Source organism: Castanea sativa, chromosome 8 (genome assembly GCF_040712315.1).
Source record: "Castanea sativa cultivar Marrone di Chiusa Pesio chromosome 8, ASM4071231v1".
Lineage (NCBI taxonomy): Eukaryota > Viridiplantae > Streptophyta > Magnoliopsida > Fagales > Fagaceae > Castanea > Castanea sativa.
The window spans coordinates 27,560,501-27,581,851 of NC_134020.1; the positions used below are offsets into that span (position 1 = coordinate 27,560,501).

Here is a 21,351-nt window from a genome sequence, read left to right on the forward strand (position 1 = left end):
AGCAAAATTGTGATGTTTTGGATTACATAATTGGGTAGTTCTTTTCTCTCTATATATGTCCATGCATGATATGTTCCAAAAGAAAATATGCAAAGAATATAAAAGTAAAAAGAATCAAAATGCTTTTAAATATGATTGCAAGCGTGTTTTTAGGAGATGTGAAAGTTATATGATGTACCTCGAAGGTGATAGTCTCCATCAAACAGTTATGATTGTGTGTAAGTGTTTTTTGATGTTCTCATATTTCAAATCGTCATAATATGAGAAACTTGTGCACACTTGTTATGCTTTCACACACAACACGCAAATTTTTTTTGCTACTTTTGATACATGTGCAGGTACAATATAATTTGGCCATCACAAGGAATATATGTGTTAATATATGCTCACTAAACTATATTAACTTGTTTTCAAAATATAAAATTGGTTAGACTTGTTGTGTGTGTGTGTGTGTGTGTAGATCTTTGTGTGTCTGTGTGTGTGTAGATCTTTGTTTGAGTAGCTTGCTTGTTGCATTCATCTTTATGTGTTTTTCCTCAAGCTCAATAGCTTCTCTACAGATCCTCAACAAATTCCTCTTCTATCGAGCTTTCTTTTTTCAGCCTCGATAGAATCTTGAAAGATCTTCGATCCATCGAGAATTTTGGGTTTCTTCTTGACAAAATCTTGACAACTTCTCAATCCATCGAGCCAAATTTTGTGAGCATTCTATTCGACCGATAGATTCTCGACAACTTCTCGATCCATCGAGGTGCTTTGCCGTCGACAGATCCTCGACAACACCTCGACAGATTCATTTCTGTTGAGATTTAGTGCTCGATAACATCTTCGATCCATTGAGTTGTGATTTCTATATAAAGGTCAGGCACAATTCAAACTTCATTTCTCACTTTTCGCTTCGACAAAAAACTCTTCTCTCTCGACCCAAGACCCTTTTTCTCTCTATAATCCCTCCACCCATCAAGTTTTTGGCCTAATCCAAGCTAGAATCACTTAGTAAAATATCTTAATCCCTCTTTCTACATGCATTCATGCATTTTAGACCTAGGTTTTGGGGTTTTTCAAAAATTTTAGGGTTTTTAAGTTTTTCTTGAAATTTTTGGGTTGGGTTTTGTGATTTTGTCTTTATATGTTCATTAATTACATTCTCTATACATTATAACTATGTTTCATGCATTTTAGGATTGTGTACTTGATTAAAATTGTGAGTGTTGTTAGGTTGGATTAGGTTTTGCCCATGATGCTCTTTATTTGTTGCACGTCACATGTTCATGTAGTCTTCATGCATACGTTCTTTCTATTCTTTCTTTTTCTGGTTGTGATGTATTCTGTTTCTCTCTCTCTCTCTCTCTCTCTCTCTCTCTCTCTTGGATAGACTACACTATGGCACCCAAGTAGTGTAAATCCACTCCAACTCAAAACCCTCTTCATGGTTCTGGTTCTTCTTCTTCTTCTAATCCTCCCACCTACATTCGATTCCGTGATGAGAAGGCCCAGAAGGACTTCTCAAAGAACCTCTAGAAACGTGGCATTCATCCAGAACGCCAAGTTATCCTATTGGACTTTTCCGACATTCCTCTCCCTGCTGTCATTCAGACATAGGGTTGGGCTTCACTCTGTGAGAGTCCTTTGAGGTGTCTTGTCATGTTTATATAGGAGTTTTACTCCAACATACATGACATCGATACCTCTGTACCTCGGTTTGCTACTTACATCTGAGGTACATGTATCGTAGTTACTTAGGATCTTATATCCGAGTTACTACATATACCCAAGGTAGCACATCCCGACTACCCTGGCTGTAAGCATCTCCAGACTGCGACTAGAGACGAGCTTCTCCCTCACTTCTTTGAGACTCCTTCCACATGGACTGGTAAGCTAAACACCCCATGCTCGGGCTTTGCCAAAGGCCCAAGGTTCCTTAACATGGGATGAAATTTACTCTTACTCCATTGTCTCACTATAATTCTGTCACTGAGCCTCGTGCTAGTTTCCTTATTGCTCTTTTGGAGGATCTCTCTATAGATTTTCTTTCTCACTTCATTACATCCATTCTTGATGTTTATCAGGACACTGCCACCCGTGATAAGCTCATCTTTCCTTCGGCTATCACTCAGATCCTGCGACACTTCTCCATTGATATTCCTTCCTCTCTGTACTTCACCACTATGGGTGCCATCAAGGCTGATTCTGTTCAGCAGAGCAAGACCTAACTTCCTCTAAAGTGGCCACGTGTGGAGACGACTAATCTTGCTGCAGCTTTTGCTGCTCCTTCTTCTTCCGCTCCTTCTACCTCCACAGCTAGTGGAGTGACTCTAGAGGTCATCATGATGCAATTTCAGCGGATGGAGGCTAACTTTGGTGGTCATCTTGACTATGTCACCGATGAGATGTGTCAGATGAACACCATAGTTGGTTGCATTGCCCACCGACAGGTTCACATGGCTGGCTTTGCCCCTTCTCCCTCTCCTTCTCCAGAGGCCTCGAATGGTGATGATGGTGATGATGAGGATGATGCTAGCTTTTCCGGTGATGACAAGATGACGCCCTCTTAGTGACTTACCCTTTGTCATTCGTGACAAAAAGGGGGAGTAGTTTTAGTTTGAAAGAGTAGTCTTGTGCTTAGGGGGAGAGTTAGTATAGGACATTTTTTATAGAGGGAATGTTTATATATATATATATTGAGGGATGTAGTGAGGTTTACATGTATTTTCTTTTCTTATATTTACATTAGCCTCTTGTATACTAGTCTTGTGACCATTTATTACATACATTGTACTTTACTTTCATATATATGATGATGTATGTTTTTCTTCACCTATCTCTTCATGTGTTGTTTCTTTTCTCTTTTGTACACATGTTTCTTTATGTATGCAATCTTTATTTCTGTTTCACATATGATACCTTGATGAGTTTTGTTTAAGTGTTTCAAAAAGACAAGTTGTAAAAGTCTACCATGCCATAAACTCTCTTCTTGCAAAGTTTTTCAATAGTTTTTGTTCTGGTTAGATTTATGTTGTATTTCAACACGTGGTTATGAGTTAAGTGTTTTTAAGACTTCTCTCATGATTAGTTGTTTTATTGTGGTTTTGTCACAGATTGCCAAAGGAGGAAATTGTTATGACATATTTATGTGATTGGTTAATCCTTTGACAAAACGCACTTTACTTGTAATTGGATAGATCTAGGATGGATTTAGTATTTCAAGAAACAAGTGTTCAAGTTGAGTATTGAAGCCATGCAAGTTTGACCAAGAAATAAGTGAATGAAGTGTTGTTTAAAGCTCGACAAAAGTCTCAACAGAATCATTTCTATCGAGATTTAATGTTGAAGTTTGACAGAAGCTTGACACAAGCTGTATCTATCGAGAATTACGAAATCAAACTTTTCAGATCTGATTACACGCATATCCTTATGTATTTGTGTAGGATTTCTTTTCTCACAACCCAAGACATATATAAGACTTATTTTAAAAGTCGACGCATTATGCACAGAATATGCAAAGGTGATACAAATAGAATACAAGCATATTGTGACCCAGTTCATTATTCTCTATGAAGAAACTACTACGTCTTTATGCCAAGGGTTTTGTGACCAAGGAGCATCTTGATCTTCATTGTTGATGAACTGAAGAACTTTGCAACCAAAAATCTTCCTTAGGTTGGTGAGTGAGTCATGTACTAGGATTCGTGCAAAGGAGTTAGTCACGTACTAGAATCTGTGCATCATTGGTTAGTCACGTATTGGGATTTGCACATTGAACGAAAAGATTGCCGCTACAATATAAGTCCAATTGGGTATTAGGGTAAGAGTTCAAATGTAGGTTGATATTTCAGGATAGGCCATAGGGTTTGGTAAGATTCCTTATACTTGTAGCCGCTTGTGACTGATAATAGTGGATTCTCGAGAGTGGTGGCTTTAAATTCACCCGGTGAGGTTTTGCCTCGGTGGTTTTCCCCATTCGTAAACAAATCACCTATGTCAAATTTATTTTCCACTGCATTTAGTTATTTAGTGATTTGTTTGTGCTACCACGCTATTGCATGTAAATTTGACTAATTAATTAACTTGGGTAATTAATTAATTTGCAAGGGGTCAATTTATTTTAACCCAACACATTCTTTTCACTTCTACTCCTATACATGGCCACAACCCTGTTATCTCATCTCAAATACACTCAAACCAAAAACGATGTCATTTATCTTTAACCTCTCAACAAGATTTACATAACTCCAACATTGCAGTACCCTTTGATCCTAACTTGTATGAGTAGGCTATGAGTCTACGACAAAGGAAAAGGGCTTGCATTTTTAATTTAGTGATGGTAGCTTATAGTTTTAATGTTGAAGTCGGACATTGTGGATTTTGTGAATAATGAACCAATGGTACTTAGATTAAAGGGTTCTCTAGACATATTGAAATCATGAACACCATGATGGCCAAATTTTACTCGAATTTTGGGTTTTTATAGAGGTGTCATGGGATTAGGGGTGTGCACTGGTCTATACAACCGAATTTTGGAGGGTTTTTTTTAGCCAAGCCAGATCCATCGATGGCCTAAAATCACAAATCATTATCACGCTAATGGAAACGATTTTTCGGCCACATTGATGGCAATTCTCATTAGCGTGGTGGTCGAAATCCATCAAACACAAGAGAGAGAGAGAGAGAGAGAGAGAGATCTGGAACTACAATCAAACCAATAAGATCTCCAAAGACTCAAACCCAAAAATCAAAACCTAAGATGAGATCTAAATATCAAAACTCACCCGCTACAAACCTTCAATCTAACTTGGGACTACCATTGATGAACCACCTAACGATGGAGGCAAAGACAAAAGTTTGAAGATCTGACTTAGGGTTAGGGTGGAAAAGGAGGCAAAGAAGGCGACTCTAGTGGCAGCTTGAAAATTAGAAACTAGGTGTGAAATGGTGGTTGGTTTTGTCACGGATGGGGATGGAAATCTCAGATCTCGTGTGAAAAATTCAGATTTGAGCTTTATAATATATATATATATATAGAGAGAGAGAGAGAGAGAGAGAGAGAACGGCCGGTTTGGTGTTTGTCAAAATCCAAAATCCCTCACCAATCTCTGTACCCACCGACATTGGAAAACCAATTGAACCACTGAATGCTGCCCCTTTCAGTGTCAGCAACCCTTTGAATCAATTCGATCGAGGGACAGATTGTCAGGTTGGATCAGGGCTTGAGCAACCCTACATGGAGTTGGGACCTAGATATTTTCTCCTCAAGTTATCTCTTTAGTATCAATATTCTTAAAATCATTAACAAATAATATGCCAAATCATTTGTAGACGTCCTCACGTCATGTGCTAACTCGGATTTTACAACTCACCCATGCAATGCTTTCAATTCGGTTGCAAATTCCTCATGTAAGTTTCAACACTTTGGTAGTACAGCTCAAGCAAGCCCACCAAGAAGGAAATCATCGCACATACTTTTCGGGTAAGATAAGAAATAATTATAGCGATTCTCGTGTTGTATTTGGATCCTCCTAATTTTATTGTAAACCAATTGCTAGCTGATGCATAGGTTGTTAGCATGGTCTAGGTACTTAAATTCTCTGTCGTAATCCATTTTCACCCGAGAAAAGAAAAAAAAAATTCAGATAAACTGCGAAAGTAAAATCTATGGTCATCAATAGATTTATCGACCGCCATACATAATGATTTCTTTCATTCTCTTTCTATCCTGCATATCATATATGATACAAACTTATTCTCTGAAAACCTACGGCCGCATTTGGTGAAAAGGTACTCCATTCTCTGAAAACTTTTGGCTGCATTTGGTGCAACGGTAAAATGTAGTCTACCCTTCATCTGCTTATCTCTTCTGTAGAGAGAAAATGATGCAATCAATGAGCCTTTTGGAAGAAAGAAATGTGGGGTAGGTTACTTGCACTGAGTGGTAGAATACCTGCAAAGATACTTAGTTCTCTGAAAACTTATGGCTGCATTTGGTGCAACGGTAAAATGTAGTCTGCCCTTCATCCGCTGATCTCATCTGTAGAGATAAAATGATGCAATCAATGAGCGTTTGGAAGAAAGAAATGGGGGTAGGTTACTTGCATTGAGCAGTAGAATACCTGCATCGTCCAATACTCAGCCTCTTCATTATCACATTTTTCACATTTCTTTTTTACCTGTCATGACAAAACCAATATTAGAACAAGTGAGAGCAGACTCCTAGGAAAGCACCATGACTGTAGATCAATATTGAAATGCAGTTACCTTTGATAACTGCACTTCCTGGTCATTAATCAGAGTTATACCCAGCTCCCTTCTGATATCCTGCAACACAACAAGGGTACATATGGAAATAAAGTTGGTGATACTTTAATTGAACTAAAGATCAGAAGTTTGGTGTATATATATGACCTAAATCCATTACAGATGCTGCTATCAGGTCCTGAACCAAAGTCAACATTTTCATATTTCTTCCAATGATATGTGATTTATGTTTTGAAGTTATTGCTTAAATCTATAAGATGGCACTCATATTCTAAAAAGTGCGTGTGAAGTGTAAACAAGAAAAATGTGGACACCATATAAACTGTAATATAAACAAGGCAAGAAGCAAACAAGGCAACACCTATCAGTACAGAAGATCCTCCCTCAGGCATCACCTCTAAGATAACAGTCCAACTTTAGACTGTGACACAAAGCCCCTGGGAATTGGGCACAGTGAAACACTAGATCCAGTTATTTTTAAACGGAATGTGTCACATGTGTGAAAACAAGTTGAATGGTGGATTTATTTTTCCCCAAAACTCAAACCATCCAAACAGCCTGCCTCTTTCTCTTTAATCTGAGATGTAGAACCTTCAACCCTCAGTTGCAGAGGAGGTTGTCAATTGCAGAGTGAGGTCCTCTTATCGCTTGACAACACCAGTTTTGCCTCACTGATTTTCAGTATTTGTGTTCCAGCCACTGTCTCAGCTTTGAAAAGGATTTTTTTGTGATTACCTGTTTATTTTTGGGCATAGATTTGGATTTTTTAAAATCTGGTTCAGTTTTATAGTTTCACTTTTAAATTATCCATATTGGTTGAACATTCATAATTTCTTCTTTCATTTGGGATTTACCCAATTGTCTTTTTTAAAAAAAATACAAGAAAAGAACAGAACAGGTCCTGTGCATGTTTCTTGCCGGTGTAGATGGCTTGTTTTAACTGAAAATTCTAGTTAAAAGTACATTTTCATTGCAATCCTCACCTAGTGACAAGGGAAAATAAATATGTGAACAAGTGGGGCACAACAAAAGGTCATGCAAGAGACCATTTCTCATCCAGACTCAAAGTTATTAAAGAAAATGAAAGTGATGATGTCTTGCCCTTTTCTGGACAATTTGGTTAAGATGTTAGTGACTTTTACATTTATTACAATAGTTTAGTTATGATGTGTTGCTTTTTTTGCAATTTTTAGAAAGGGTCATCTCCACCAGTCAGAAGCTCCACAAGTAGCTCAATCAGCAGCTGCACCAGCAACTCAAAATGCCAATGAAAAGGGAAAGGGAAGGGCAAAGACAAGGTTCAATGTTTAGTGTTATATAACTTGTTTACTGTTTAAAGGTAAAGATGGTTATTGCTTTATGATTGGGTGACTTTCTTTTCACACTATTGCAGTTGGTTACTCAAATTTCAACTCAAGCATCAAGTGTGGCCACTCAATCAACTTCCATTAATGCACAGACAAAGGTGCCAGTGAGGAGGAGTCTTAGGAAAAGGCAGCAAGTTGAAGTGTCATTGGGGATGACTGGCAGCATCTAGTTTTGAAGGAAGTGAGGAGTCCAAATAGCATTTATTTTGTAGATTGGCAACTGCTTTTCTCTTGTGACTATAAAGTTGTTCTTTCTTGATAATTCAATAGTTACAATGAGAGAGAGAGAATTTAAACCTGGATGTCTCCATTGGATACATTAGGAGGTGCCAGTTGAGCTATAAGGCTCTTGGCCTTTCATGACCAGAAAGATGAAAAACAATTAGGTGATATGTTGCATTTTTTGTGAACAGAAACATGTAAAAGCTTTAAGCAAAAGACTTTTTTGTGATTAAAAAAAACATTTAAGTGCTATCTGTACTTGCCACTCTTTTTATTTTATAAATAGTTTTATATTATTAACTAAAGTGAGATATGTAAACAGATTGGCAGCAACACTATTTTTTGTGCAACAAAAAGAGCATATCAAATTTGGCATGTTTGTATAAGCAGATTGTGAAATTTTTTGAAATTACAGGTGTTGGAACTGCACCAGATTGTAAAATTGTGAATTTGTTTGAAGACCAGTACAGGTTTTTTGGAATAGCATTAAATTGTGAGATTTACCAGTTCTAGTATTAAGTATTTTGATATTGTAGGGTATGTAAAATTGCACAAAAAATGTAACAAATAACTGGTTTAATCATTTTTGTTAATATTTCATTCAATTGTAAACAATGCACAAGTGTTAACAGTACATCCTTTACAATCATATCCCTTAAAATTCATTACAAATTTTACATCCTTTAAAATGAATGCAAATAAACAAGTATTTTGATATGAAAATTGCTAAAAAGGAGGAGAGAAACTCTAATAACTGGTGTGAACCCTTCAAATTTGTCTAAGGAAAGATGTGGGAAATTTCCCATTGGTAGTGTGCAATGCAAATCAAAACATTTAATTTTAACAGAGAACTAACATATTTATAAGTCTAATGTTCAGGGGGTTTTGTACTAATGGCAAACCACAAGGGGTTATTTTTATTTTTCCCAAAATTGTAATATTAGCTCAGGCTGATAGATCATATATGGGATTAAAGAAAAGAAAGAATTTCAAGCACTTGGAGCATTGGAGAGGCCAAGGGTAGGACCAAGCCATTTGTTGGTAAATGTGGTATAGATAATTATTATATCCTATTATTAGTTCCCATCACATAATCGAGCCTCAGCCATAATGAAAGACATCATAACTTGACAACAAAACAAAATGCAAGAGCAGATCAGTTTGAGGCATACCTCTGCTGTGACCATGTAAGAAGTTTCTCTTTCAGCTACCTCTGAAGACAACAGCAACCAATTAGGAATGTACAAAATCAAATAAAAGAATTGCATTAATTTAAGAAATATTTTGCAGGGCCTAAAATAATTTTAATTTTTCATTACTTCCCAAACGCATGCATAGGATGCTGTGCCGTTATTCTACAGCTACAACATCACAAACTATGACAGCAAAATGGGGGCAGGAAAGGAATGCCACTATGGAAATACAGAGAGGTTCCAGAATGCTGAGGTAGTTCTGTTCAGTAAGAAATTGGCTGTATATGTGTTATTGATTAATCAAGTGAGTCATATGCACCAGCACCACACAAAAAAAAAAATCTATATCCACATCCATGATTTCCCAGAAAGTGTAAAGTTAGATCAGATAAATAGTATGTAAAAATATATTGAATTCTCAGTAAGGAACTTCATTGCTTTTTTTTTTTGTTATTTTTTTATACAAGATAAAAATTTTACTCTAGCCTAATTTAAATGTTAATCTAAGTGTTATTATGGATGAAGTTCTTTCCTAAAAATTTGAAACCTATCTCTTACCCCCCACAAGTATAGGCTTATAGTCGTGAAGTGACCACCATGACAAGGTTTTACTATTAGCAGACAATAGAAGTAAATAAATATGCAAAAAAAAAAAAAAAAAAAAACTACTTGATTAAAGCAAATATTTATTAACAAATATACAAAACTCTTTTCCACAACTCTTATTAAAGTGATTTATTGAAAACAGAATCATAAATCTGACTGATAAGATACATACCATCTACAAAAAGCTAATAATAATGTAAAACCTCTCACCTTTCATGCTGCGCTTAAACTTGCACAGTGGGCATTGAACATACTTGGTTGTTCTCATAGATAGTACTGTCCCACATAAGTCGCAGAACATAAAATCACGTGCATGAGAATACGCCATCAGCTCTCCCTGCTTTTCTACACAACTAATAATAATAAGAAAGAAAAAAATAAAAGGTATCATTATCTCTACCAAAAATAAAAATATAAAGCTTCTTGTTGGAATTCTTTTACAGGGAAAAAAAATCCTGACCTGAAACGCTGCCTTTTGTGAGTATCCCAAAATCAGTTTCCCCTCTCTCTCTCTTTCTCTCAGTCTCGCGCCGATCTTCTCTGGCCCTTCTTCTTCCTCTTCTTTCTGTGGGAGAGCTGATAAGCCGATCACTTCCCTCTTCTTCTTTTTCTTCTTCTAAATATGCCCTTACATATTTTACGGATTTCCCCTTTTGCCCCACTTGGGAATTGGGTACTTTGGGAGATGTAAACCTAGCATGCCAGCCAGGTGTTTTAATTTTTTTTTTTTTTTTTTTTTTTTGAGAAGGAGTGTATGTTAATACTTAATATAGATTAATAAAAGAATAAATATATATATATATATAATATAGATTTTAATACTTTTATTTTATAAGCCTTGAATTAGGGTACGGTTAATGTGTGCCCTAAGAGCACACATTAAGCCATTCATTTATGGTAAAATTTTTTTGAGAATTGAAAAAGTTGTCAATATTTTTTTAATTTTCGAAAAAAAATTTTCAAAAATGAATAATTATTGTGTGCCCCTAGGGCACACATTAGCAAAATCCTTGAATTTAATTATTATAACTGTTCTATTTACTTACAGAAAATTTTAAAAACATGAAATTTCTTAACTAGTTAACTTTCTACTCAGCTGAGCGTAATAACTAAATAAATGGATATACTGGTTAAATAATAGATGAGACTTTCATTCTTTGTTCAAATTTATAAAGGGGAAGGATTTAATTAACTAAATAAATAACCTAGACTCAGATTCTTTTATTTTGCTATATATATTTTATGGGCATCCAAATAGGAGAATTTAAAAAAAAATCGAGAAGTGTGGGGTACCTTGATCTTCAGAGACTGAGCTTGGTTCTTCCATTGAAGAATTTAGGAAAGATGAATTGCTTTTGACTTTTGAGTAAGTAAATGTAGTTTGGGGAAAGCAAGGTTTAAATACTGAATGTACATTAGAGTTTTGGGTTTGAAATTTTAAATATAGCTTAATGACACTTTTTTTTTTTAGAAATAATTACAACATGTTAACCCTGCAACTTGAAAAATGAGTTTTTGAAGAAGGATTTTTCAACCCGCGAAATATTTCATAACTTCTTTATTGTTTTGGGTTCGATTTTTTTTTTTTTTTTACAGGAGTGCTATTTTATAAGTCTTGTGACTTGTCTAGTGAGTATCACATGTTTGGAATATCTAGCATGGATTTTTTTTTTCTTTACCAAATGTAAAGTTAAACTATTAAAGTATTATTCATAGGAATGGCAATTGGCACGAATTTGGGGTAGGTATTGTTATCCCTGCCCTCACCCTGTCACCCAAATCCACCTCGTTAACTAAATAGAGGGGATTCTTTGCCCCCATACCCTGCCCCTAAAGGTCTTGAACTAGGGCCCAATATAAAAAAAAAATCAAAATTTTGTTTTCCTAAAGCTTGAAGGCCCTGAACTAGGGCCCAATTCTAAAATTCATCCTATACAAAAAAAATAAAACATGAACTAAGCAATAAATAATAAATAATAAACATTCATTTTTTAATCATAAAACAAATAAAATACTATGTTTGATTCCAACTCTCGGCCAATGTTTTCCAATAAGCAAATAAATAACAAACCTAGCCACTATTTTTCAATAAACATTCATTTTGATGAAAACAAAACAAAACATAAGCTAAGTTCACATGATAAACATAAAATTAAACCAGTAACTTAGTGGTCCAGTGGGTTCTAGTTAGCTTAACTGGTAAAGTTTTTAATGATTGAATAAGAGATCTGAGATCCAATCCTCGTCTACAACAAAGACCTATTAGCACATTAATCTGATGATAAAGAGCTATCATCAAAAGCAGACGCTATAGGTTGAATCTCTCTAAAAAAATTAACTTAATCCAACAAGTTTAAAAAGCTACTAAATTAATGCAACAAGTCCAGGAAATTATAATTGTTTAAAAAACTACTAAATTAATCCAACAAGTTTAGGAAATTATGATAGCCAAAAAGATGTTACACATCAACATCATCAAATACAAAAGCTAGAACTTTAAATCTTCAACATAAAACTAATCCCCCATAGCTGTGACACAACTTCCATCATCTTCATTAGGATCAACATCATCAAGAATTGTTTGAATTGTACAATCTCCTGGAATAGTTGATGAACCTACAACAAAAATGAATTAAAAAATGAAATAAATTTCATCAAATTTTAACCAGAAAATATAAAAATACAATTTTGATTTCATTTTATAAATACAATTGCTAACCTTTTATTTCACTCCATAACCAATTTTGAGCACACATTAATGCCTCCATAGTCTTAGGATGAAGCTGACTTCGGTTTGGATCTAACAATTTCCCACTAATGCTAAAGGCAAAATCTGAAGCAAAGTGACAGGAATGGCTAAAATATCCCTTGAAATTCTTTGTAAATTAGGATACTTGAGACCATTACTTTTCCACCATGGCAAAATATCAAAGTTCTCATTCCTCTTCAATACTCCCTCATCAATGTAATGATCAAACTCTATTCTAACAGTATCATGTTTTCTTGAAGTATTGTTGACAAACAAATCAAAAGATGCAAGAGAGTTTTGGAACCTATATTTAATTTGTGCCACATCATTTAAAGTAATTGTAGGTGATGATGCGAAGAAAATCAGTAGGTTGGATGCTCCGAATTTGAAAGGACTATTGGTTGTCTTGATGGCCTGAAAAAGAAAGAACAATAATCAAAGGTGACCGGGGTCGCCGGTCAAAAACCCTCCGATGCCAAAATTAGTTTATCTCTTAAATTTTGGAATTCCAACTTTTCAGGAAGTGTCCAAAAAATGTCCCTTTACCAGGCCTGTATGGGCATTTATATACTGTGCCCCAAAAACAGTTATTTAGATTTGTAACTTCTCTCATATTTTTAAGAGATCAGAGGGTCAAGGGTAACTTCCACAACTGCCATGGGAGTTATATTTCATTCTTTTGCAACTGCTGTTGACGATTAATTTTTTGAGTGGAAGTTACAGTGGTGAAACCAAGTATTGCTCACGCCTTAGAGTCACAACCCATGGTTATTTGAATAAGGGAACGACACTTGGAATTTTCTAAGTATCGTGGGTCATCCATGTGCTTTCCTGTGGACGTGTGCTTTCCTATGGACGACCCCTGGTATGGACGAATCGTCCTGCATCATGTTGAACACCTATGGGTCGTCTGTGTATTTTCTCACGGACGACCCCTGGCATGGACGACCGTGGACGTTCTGGAGTTGGTTGTTTTTCACAACTCCTCATCAGTTGCCCCTTCGTCCATGAGCCGTCTGGCATGCAATCAAGTTTTGAGACGAGTTTTTCCAAGAATATTATATACATTATTATTATTATTATTATTATTATTATTATTATTATTATTATTATATACATTTATATATATATATTATTTTCTTCTTCTCCCCCCCCTTTTTTTAAGACGATGAGACACGTGTCATGCTTTAATAGGTGACTGGTCACGTCGATTTATTTCCTCGAGGCATAGTCCACGTGTTGCTTTCTGGTTGGCATCGTCGTTTGGAATGCCGAGACTTTTCTGCCTATAAATAGCAGATTTCCCCTTGTGCCCTCTTCATTGTTTCAAATTCTCATTTTTGACACTTCTCATCCGTCTTCTCGTCTAGAAGTTTCTTAACATCTTTAGTATTCTTCGTCTAGAGCCAGGTATTCTCTTCACTTTCATTTCATTCTTAGGCTTTCCTTTTAAGTTTTAGAATGTCTGAAGTAGTTGTCTCTTTGTCTAGCGATAGCGTAGATAAAGCCATAGACGAGTATCGTGATTCTTCTAGCCACAGTACTTCTAGCAACGACAATAGCAGTAGCGGTAATTCAACGTAGTAATACACCTCTGGTGTTCCTAGAATTCCTCTTGAGGCTTTCCAAGAGAACCTTAGGACGTGGGCAGCTTCTGGGGCTGGCACCTCGACAAGTGTTCCACCGTCTTCCCCTTTGGACGAAGAAGAGACCGTGTATAGTTGTGCTGTAGGGATTTCCTCTAAGACGGACGAGAAGATGTTAGATGCCCTTAGGAGTTGGTTCCAAATCCCAGATGATCTAAATCCCAGGTTAGTCGTCCAAGGAGAATGGTGTTGCCAACCCCATTTTGGGATAGGTATTTACGAAGCTTTCCTTTTAGGGGGGCTTAGGTTACCTTTAAATGCCTTCGCTAGAGAATTACTTACTAGGCTGTGTTTAGGAGTCTATCAGCTTAACCCTAACGCGTGGAGACTCGTTGTCTCTATGCAAGTCTTATGGAGGGAGGTATTTAATGGAAACCGTCCTCTCACTGTGGACGAGTTTCTGTACTGTTATAAACCCTCTGAGATCAGTCAATCCTTGGGTTATTATCAATTCACAGCTAGGGGCAATGACTGTAGATTAATTAAATCTTTGGCCTCGTCTGACAAAAACTAGAAGATAGAGTTTTTCATCGTCTCTGGTTTCTTGGCAGGGCACCCTGTTGAGGTTGGCAGGGATACATTTGCCCCTTATACTAGAGAATTAAGGAACCTTCATCTTGAAGGTATGTCGTGTTTTTCTTTCGTTGTCTTCCTTATTTGTTGTATTCTATTTTACCTTTATGCAACTGACTAACCTTACCTTCCCTCTTTTTCTACAGCTATCAAGCGTCCTTTTTTAAGCAAGTTCCACCGTGATCGCGTCCACAGAGCTCGTCTACACACTGAGAGGAATTTTCACTCGTTGGTGACTCTTCAACACTTGCACACGTGGGGACTTGGCCTTGAGCCATCTGCTGAAGCCCTTGCCCATGAGTAAATTGTTCATAGACATGCGTGCCTTCCTTACTTAAATATTTTTTTTATACATATGTATATATGATTTAGGAATGACAACTATGAAAGAAAACAAAGGGAAGGAAGTGATTGATGAGACGACCAGATTTGAGGCCTAAACACAGCCTCGTCCTGCTGCTGGAGACAAAAGGAAAAGCTTGTCCAAGAACTTCGACTTGGGAAGCTTACCCAGTCATCGGGGGAAGAAGACCAAGCATGGGTCATCTAGGCCTAAAATTACCAAGTCTGACCCTCCTTCCTCTTAGCCGTCCATCACAGTTGTTGATGTTGATTCGTCCATGACGGTTGACGCTACTTCGTTCAAAACCCATGCTCCTACATCGTCCAAACCTCCCCAAAGGATTCCTATGAACCTACTGGAGAATAAGGACTTAGCCTAGGAACGATTTCAAAAGGCTGTAACTGGTGAGGACGTAGCTGCGTGCAATGATATGTCTTTAAGGGAGTTCGAGCACTCTGGTGTTCATGATCTTTTTAAGGTAAGCACATTTGCCTCGTCTTGTTTTAGCAATATTATTTTCTATTATTATTGTCATTTTTCCCTCTTGAACCTTTTTAATTATCTACGCAGACAATGTCGAAGTTTATAGCTGCGTCCAGACAGGCCACAGAGATGGACAAGACAAGGATCCTTCTTGAAAAAAGGATCGAAGAAATTAAAGGTGACTGTAAAACTTGGGCCGAGGTGGCAAACAAGGCCAAGCACGAGGTTAAAGGGTTGAATACTTTGGTGGGGGAGTTGAAATCTGATGCTGCCAAGAAGGATGCACGTCTTGACCTTCTTCAAAAGAAGAACGACGAGCTGAGTTCCCTTCTCAAAAAGGCCAAAGACGATGCTGTGATGGAGTTTAGAGCGTCTAGGGAATTTACTAACTTGCTGGACACCAATTATGCAGTGGGGTTTGAGGATTTCAGAATGGATGCCATAGAAAACTTCTGGGGTTGCTTTAGCACTATCAAACTCAACATTGGTGCTGCTACAAGTTCCCTCCTCCAAACAGGCTCAGACGATGTCAATGTCGAGGATGATGCCACCACCCAACTTGCTCAAGATGACCCTAAAACCGGAGATGCTTAGTAGAATTTCGTATTGGAAAAAGTTATTTTCTTTTTTTCTCTTTCCTATTTTTTAAGAGGTCCATTGTTTAAGACCATCTGAAATTTACCCAAGTACATTTTACTCGTCCTAGATATTTGAGACGAGTTCCCAAACAGTTGTTTGCTTATGCTTTTACTTTGAGGGTTTTCAGACGATGGTCGTCTACCCCCCAAGACTGATTGGTGAATGTTTATTTTCTATGATTTGCATGTTATTGTATGGACAAGTGTGCTAACAGTATTATTTTTGTTTTGTTCCTAGCTTCTTTACTCACTTCCCTTGTTTGGAGGGTCATCCATCTTTATATATATATATATATATATGTGTGTGTGTGTGTGTGTGTGTGTGTGTGTGTGTGTGTGTGGACGACCCATTTGTGTGTGGGTGACTCACTTGCCATAGAAATTGTACAAGTGTAGCTCGTCCTAATAGTGGCGATGGAGATTTTTACTATGGGAACGTCTTGGCCGGTTGCTCGTCCATGGCCCAAATACCAATCATGTGCTTTTTCTCGTCCACTACTTGGGCGTTATTCTTATAATTACAATTTCTTACCATCCTTTTCTTTGGACGAGTATAGACTTTCTCGTCTGTCTTTTTCAGACGAGTGTGCCTTAGCTCATTTTTGTTGCTTTATCCTCATTTCGAGGAAAGCTTATGAACATTACATCTCTGCGTCCAGAGATTTTCATTCGTCTTAGGCTTTTGCCTTCTTGTGGGTATCATTATGAAAATTAGATTTATGCATTAAATACATTGGAAATCCAAACCATATTATTACATAAACGTCGTCCACAAATATGGCCCTGCTTAAAAGCTAGTGCCTTAGGAAAATACTTATGTATACAACCTTGTCTTTCATAAAGTTGTTTATAGACGGTGCAAAAGTTTAAAAACTAGTGCACTTTTTATTCTTAAAACACACAATAGTAGTAGTAAAAACACACAATAATAAACATGAGTAAATACATAGACCACGGCTACAACCTCGTCCATAACTCTCGTTCCTGGTAATTCTTGCCCAAGCGCATCATTGATAGTACCTCCTTAGGTACTCCACGTTCCATGGATGCTCTAATTTTCGCTCATCCAGAACTTCCAAATAGTACGACCCCTGCCTCTTGCAGTTGATTACCCTATAAGGTCCTAATTTTCCATGAGCTGGGTTCTTGGTTGCCAAAAAGACCCTTTTAAGAACGAGGTCCCCAATGTTGAAGCGCCTAGGTTTTACCATGGCATCATGCTGCCTGACCATAAGATTCTTGTATCTTGTTGTCCTTTGCTCCGCATCCATCCTTACCTCATCAATGAGATCAAGGTCAAGACAAAGTTGTTCTTCATTTTCTTTCTCCTGATACTTCATTACTCGATGGTTAGCCATATGAACTTTTGCAAGTATGACTGCTTCGCTTCCGTAGGCTAGCTTGAAGGAGGTTTCTCCTGTCGGGGTCCTCACAGTCGTACTGTAGGCTCAAAGAACAACTGGCAACTCATCTGGTCATATCCCTTTTGCCCCCTCGAGCCGAGTCTTGATGATTTTCAGCAAGGATCGATTTGCTACTTCTGCTTGTTCATTCGCCTGTGGGTGAGAGGGTGAGGAATAGTGATTCTTGATTCCAAACTATTCACAAAAGTCTCTGAAAGGTGCGTTGTCAAACTGTCGTCCGTTATCAGATACTTGTACCCTAGGTACTCTAAACCTACATAAAATATTCTTCCAAACAAAATTCTTAACATTTTATTTCGTGATTTTTGTAAGAGGTTCGGCCTCCACCCATTTGGTAAAGTAGTCAATCCCTACTACCAAAAATTTCATTTGTCTGGTTCCTAGGGGGAAAAAACCTAGAATATCCAGTCTTCATTGTGCAAAGGGCCATGGGGCCATCATTAGGGTCTGGTACTCCGATGGTTGTTTAGGGATGTTACTATAACGCTGACACTAGTCACACATCTTGACATAAGCCTTAGCATCTGCTTGAATAGTAGGCCAGTAGTAGTCTGCATGGACGACCTTATGGATTAGTGATCTCGCTCCCGAGTGATTTTTGTATGCCCCTTCGTGGACCTCCCTCAATACATAGTTTGACTCGTCTGGAGTCAGGCACCTTAGGTAAGGCTGGGAGAAGCCTCGCTTGTATAGTACCTTATCTATAAGGACGTACTTGGCAGCTCTGACCCTCAGTTTCCTAGCCTCGTCCTTGTCTTCTAGAAGCCTTCCCTCATTAAGATAGACTATTATTGGACTCATCCAATCTTCTCCTCCTCCTATTTGCTGTATTTCTGGAAGGTCTATACTCGGTATGTATTGGACCTTGTTGCACTCGTCCATAACTCCTCCTGTCGAAGCTGCCCTCGCCAAGGCATCTGCTTCCATATTTTTCTCCCTTGGGAGTTGAACAAATCTCACTTCTTTAAACTTCTGGACGAGCCGCTTCACTTTGTTGAGATATTTCTTCATTCTATCTTCCTTAGCTTCACATATTCCATTTACTTGATTAATAACTAATTGAGAGTTTCCTTTAACCACTACTGACTCTGCCCCTAAAAACTTAGTCAATTCCAGCCCTTTGAAGAGAGCCTCATATTCAGCTTCGTTATTGGTGGTTTCGTACTGCAGACAAGCCGCGTATTCTAACTTGTCTCCCTTCGGGGATTTTAGTACTACTCCAATCCCTCTTGCGTATAATGTGGATGAGCCATCTACATTAATAACCCACCTTTGAGTCTCTTCATCCAGATCGTCCTGACTGGGAGTGAACTTCGCAATGAAGTCCGCCAATGCTTGTGCTTTTATCGCGCTCTTTGGTTGGTACCTGACATCAAACTCACTAAGCTCAACTGCCCATTGGATTAGTCGTGCTGCGGCCTCCAACTTGTTCATCACCTTCTTTAGGGGATGATCTATCAGGACGTTGATAACATAAGCTTGAAAATAGTGCCTTAGCTTCTGAGAAGCTGTGATTAAAGCAAAGGCTGGCTTCTCCATCATCGGATGTCGTCCTTCCGCTCCTCTCAACGCCCAACTTGTATAATAGACCGACTTTTGGATCCTCCCTTCTAATCTGATCAATGCCAAGCTCACTGCATGTGAGGACACCGCCAAATACAAGTATAATTCTTCACTAGGTACGACGGGCTTAGCAATGGTGTCATGGCGAGGTAAGCCTTCAGATCTTGGAAGGCCTTCTGACACTCTTCCATCCACTCAAAGCCTTTCTGAGGACTTTAAAGAATGGTAAATACTTGTCAGTAGCTTCCGAAACAAACCTGTTAAGGGCGACAACCCGTCCAGTAAGAGACTAGACTTCTTTGATGTTCTTCGGTGGTTCCATACTTAGTATCGCCTGGATTTTGTCTAGATTCGCCTCAATTCCTCTATGTGAAACTATGAACCCCAAAAACTTCCCTGATGAAATTCCAAAAGCACACTTACTTGGATTTAATTTCATGTTATACCGCCGAAGTGTGTCAAAGGTTTCTTGAAGGTCGTCAAGATGCTTCTCCTCATCCAAACTCTTCACTAGCATATCATCTACGTAAACCTCTACATTCCGCCCGATTTAAGGACGGAACATGTGGTTAACTAGTCTTTGGTAAGTTGCCCTTGCATTTTTTAAGCCAAAAGGCATTACCTTGTAGCAAAATAACCCTTGGCTAATAATGAAAGAAGTTTTCTCTTGATCTGTCTCGTCCATCTTTATTTGGTTGTAGCCTGAAAAGGCATCCATGAAACTCAACAGTTTGACCTGCCGTCGAGTCCACCAGTTGGTCAATGCGTGGCAATGGATAGCTGTCCTTGGGGCAAGCCTTGTTTAAGTCAGTAAAGTCCACGCACATCTGCCATTTGCCATTGGCCTTCTTTACCATGACTACATTCGCCAACCAGTCCGGATAATAAACTTCCCAGATGAACTCCGCAGTAATCAACTTCTGGACTTCTTCCTTGATGGCATTGTCTCGCTCAAGAGCAAAAACTCTCTTCTTTTGACGCACAGGTTTGGAGTAAGGATACATGTTCAAACGATGGGTAATGACACTTGGGTCAATACTCGGCATGTCCTCATGACTCCACGCGAAGACATCAAGGCTTTTCTTCAAGAACTGGACCAGAGCATGCTTTGTCTCCCTTTCCATACTCGTCCCAATTCTAGTGAACTTCTCGAGGCTGCTTTCGTCCAGAGGGACGTCTTCTAATGCCTCATTAGGTTCTGCTGTAATCCTTCTCTCGTCTATGCTCATTGTCTGCACGTGCTTGTTCATTGCCAACATGGCTAAGTAGCACTCTCTGGCAGCTAACTGGTCTCCTTGTACTTGACCCACTCCATACTCGGTCGGGAGTTTGACGGACAAATAGTAGGTAGAGGTTACCACCTTCCAACTATTCAAAGTTGGCCTTCCAATAATAGCATTATATGATGATGAATAATCAACAATAAGGAAGTTTACCTCTTTGGGTATCTGCTGCGGATATGCTCCAACCACCACCGATAATGTAATGGTGCCCACAGGCTGCACCTTTATTCTTCCAAATTCCACCAATGGTGAATTCACTGGTCGAAGTTGATCTCGTCCCAACCTCATTTATTGGAAGGCGGGGTCATACAGAATGTCCGCCGAGCTGCCATTGTCTACTAACACCCTCCTAGTCGTATAATCGACAATGAGCAGGGTAATGACAATCGCGTCGTCGTGGGGGTGGTGAACTCTTTCAGCATCCTCGTCCGTGAATGTGATGGCTTGCTCATCAGCTTCCCTTGTCCTAGGAGATCGTCTAGACAACTGGACGTTTTGCACCACCTTTAGGTATGTCTTCCTTGATTTGGTCGACTGAGCTGCCGAAGTTCCCCCTATAATAACTCCTATTTCTCCAAGTGGAGGTCGTGATGACTCTTCTACCTTGGCCTTCAGCTTTTCGTCTTTTTGGTCTCGTCCAAGGAAATTCCTCAACTTCCCTTGTCTGATAAGATTCTCTATCTGCTGCTTTGAATCAAAACACCCGTCCGTGTCGTGGCCATGGTCTCTATGAAAGCGGCAATACTTGTTCCTATTGCGCTTGTTAGGATCTCATTTCATCTTCTCTAGCCACTTCAAGGACGGATTGTCCTTGATTTGCATAAGCACTTGCTCTAATGGTGTATTCAAGGGAGTGCATTGCTGATTTCTCGTTGAGGAACTCGCCTTCTTACCATCTTTTTTCTCTTCTGTCCAAGCCTTCTTTGGACGAGGACCTTGATCTGGATGACGCAGGTGACTCGCTTCCGAACGCTCTGCTCTCTTCCTCTTCTTGGCTATGATCGCATCC

At 38.4% G+C, this 21,351-nt stretch overlaps 2 protein-coding genes across 3 annotated transcripts; both read right to left on the minus strand.

Moving 5' to 3' along the window:
• Positions 1-5,569: 5,569 nt before the first annotated feature.
• On the minus strand, positions 5,570-10,327 carry LOC142608211 (DNA-directed RNA polymerase I subunit RPA12). 2 transcript variants are annotated; one of them, XM_075779941.1, is made up of 7 exons: positions 10,101-10,327; positions 9,851-9,993; positions 9,014-9,054; positions 6,253-6,312; positions 6,108-6,164; positions 5,939-6,025; positions 5,570-5,854 (listed from the first exon to the last, which is right to left on the minus strand). In XM_075779941.1, the coding sequence occupies exons 2-6, from the start codon at positions 9,966-9,968 to the stop codon at positions 5,951-5,953; spliced, it is 351 nt and encodes a 116-aa protein (XP_075636056.1). In that variant the 5' UTR covers positions 9,969-9,993; positions 10,101-10,327; the 3' UTR covers positions 5,570-5,854; positions 5,939-5,950. The 2 variants fall into 2 exon arrangements, with proteins under 2 accessions (XP_075636056.1, XP_075636057.1); XM_075779942.1 differs by having other exon boundaries at positions 9,851-9,985; positions 10,101-10,231.
• A 7,661-nt stretch (positions 10,328-17,988) lies between these two features.
• Positions 17,989-19,035, minus strand: LOC142606113 (uncharacterized). Its single transcript, XM_075777515.1, has one exon. The coding sequence runs from the start codon at positions 19,033-19,035 to the stop codon at positions 17,989-17,991; it is 1,047 nt and encodes a 348-aa protein (XP_075633630.1).
• Between the last annotated feature and the right edge of the window lie 2,316 nt (positions 19,036-21,351).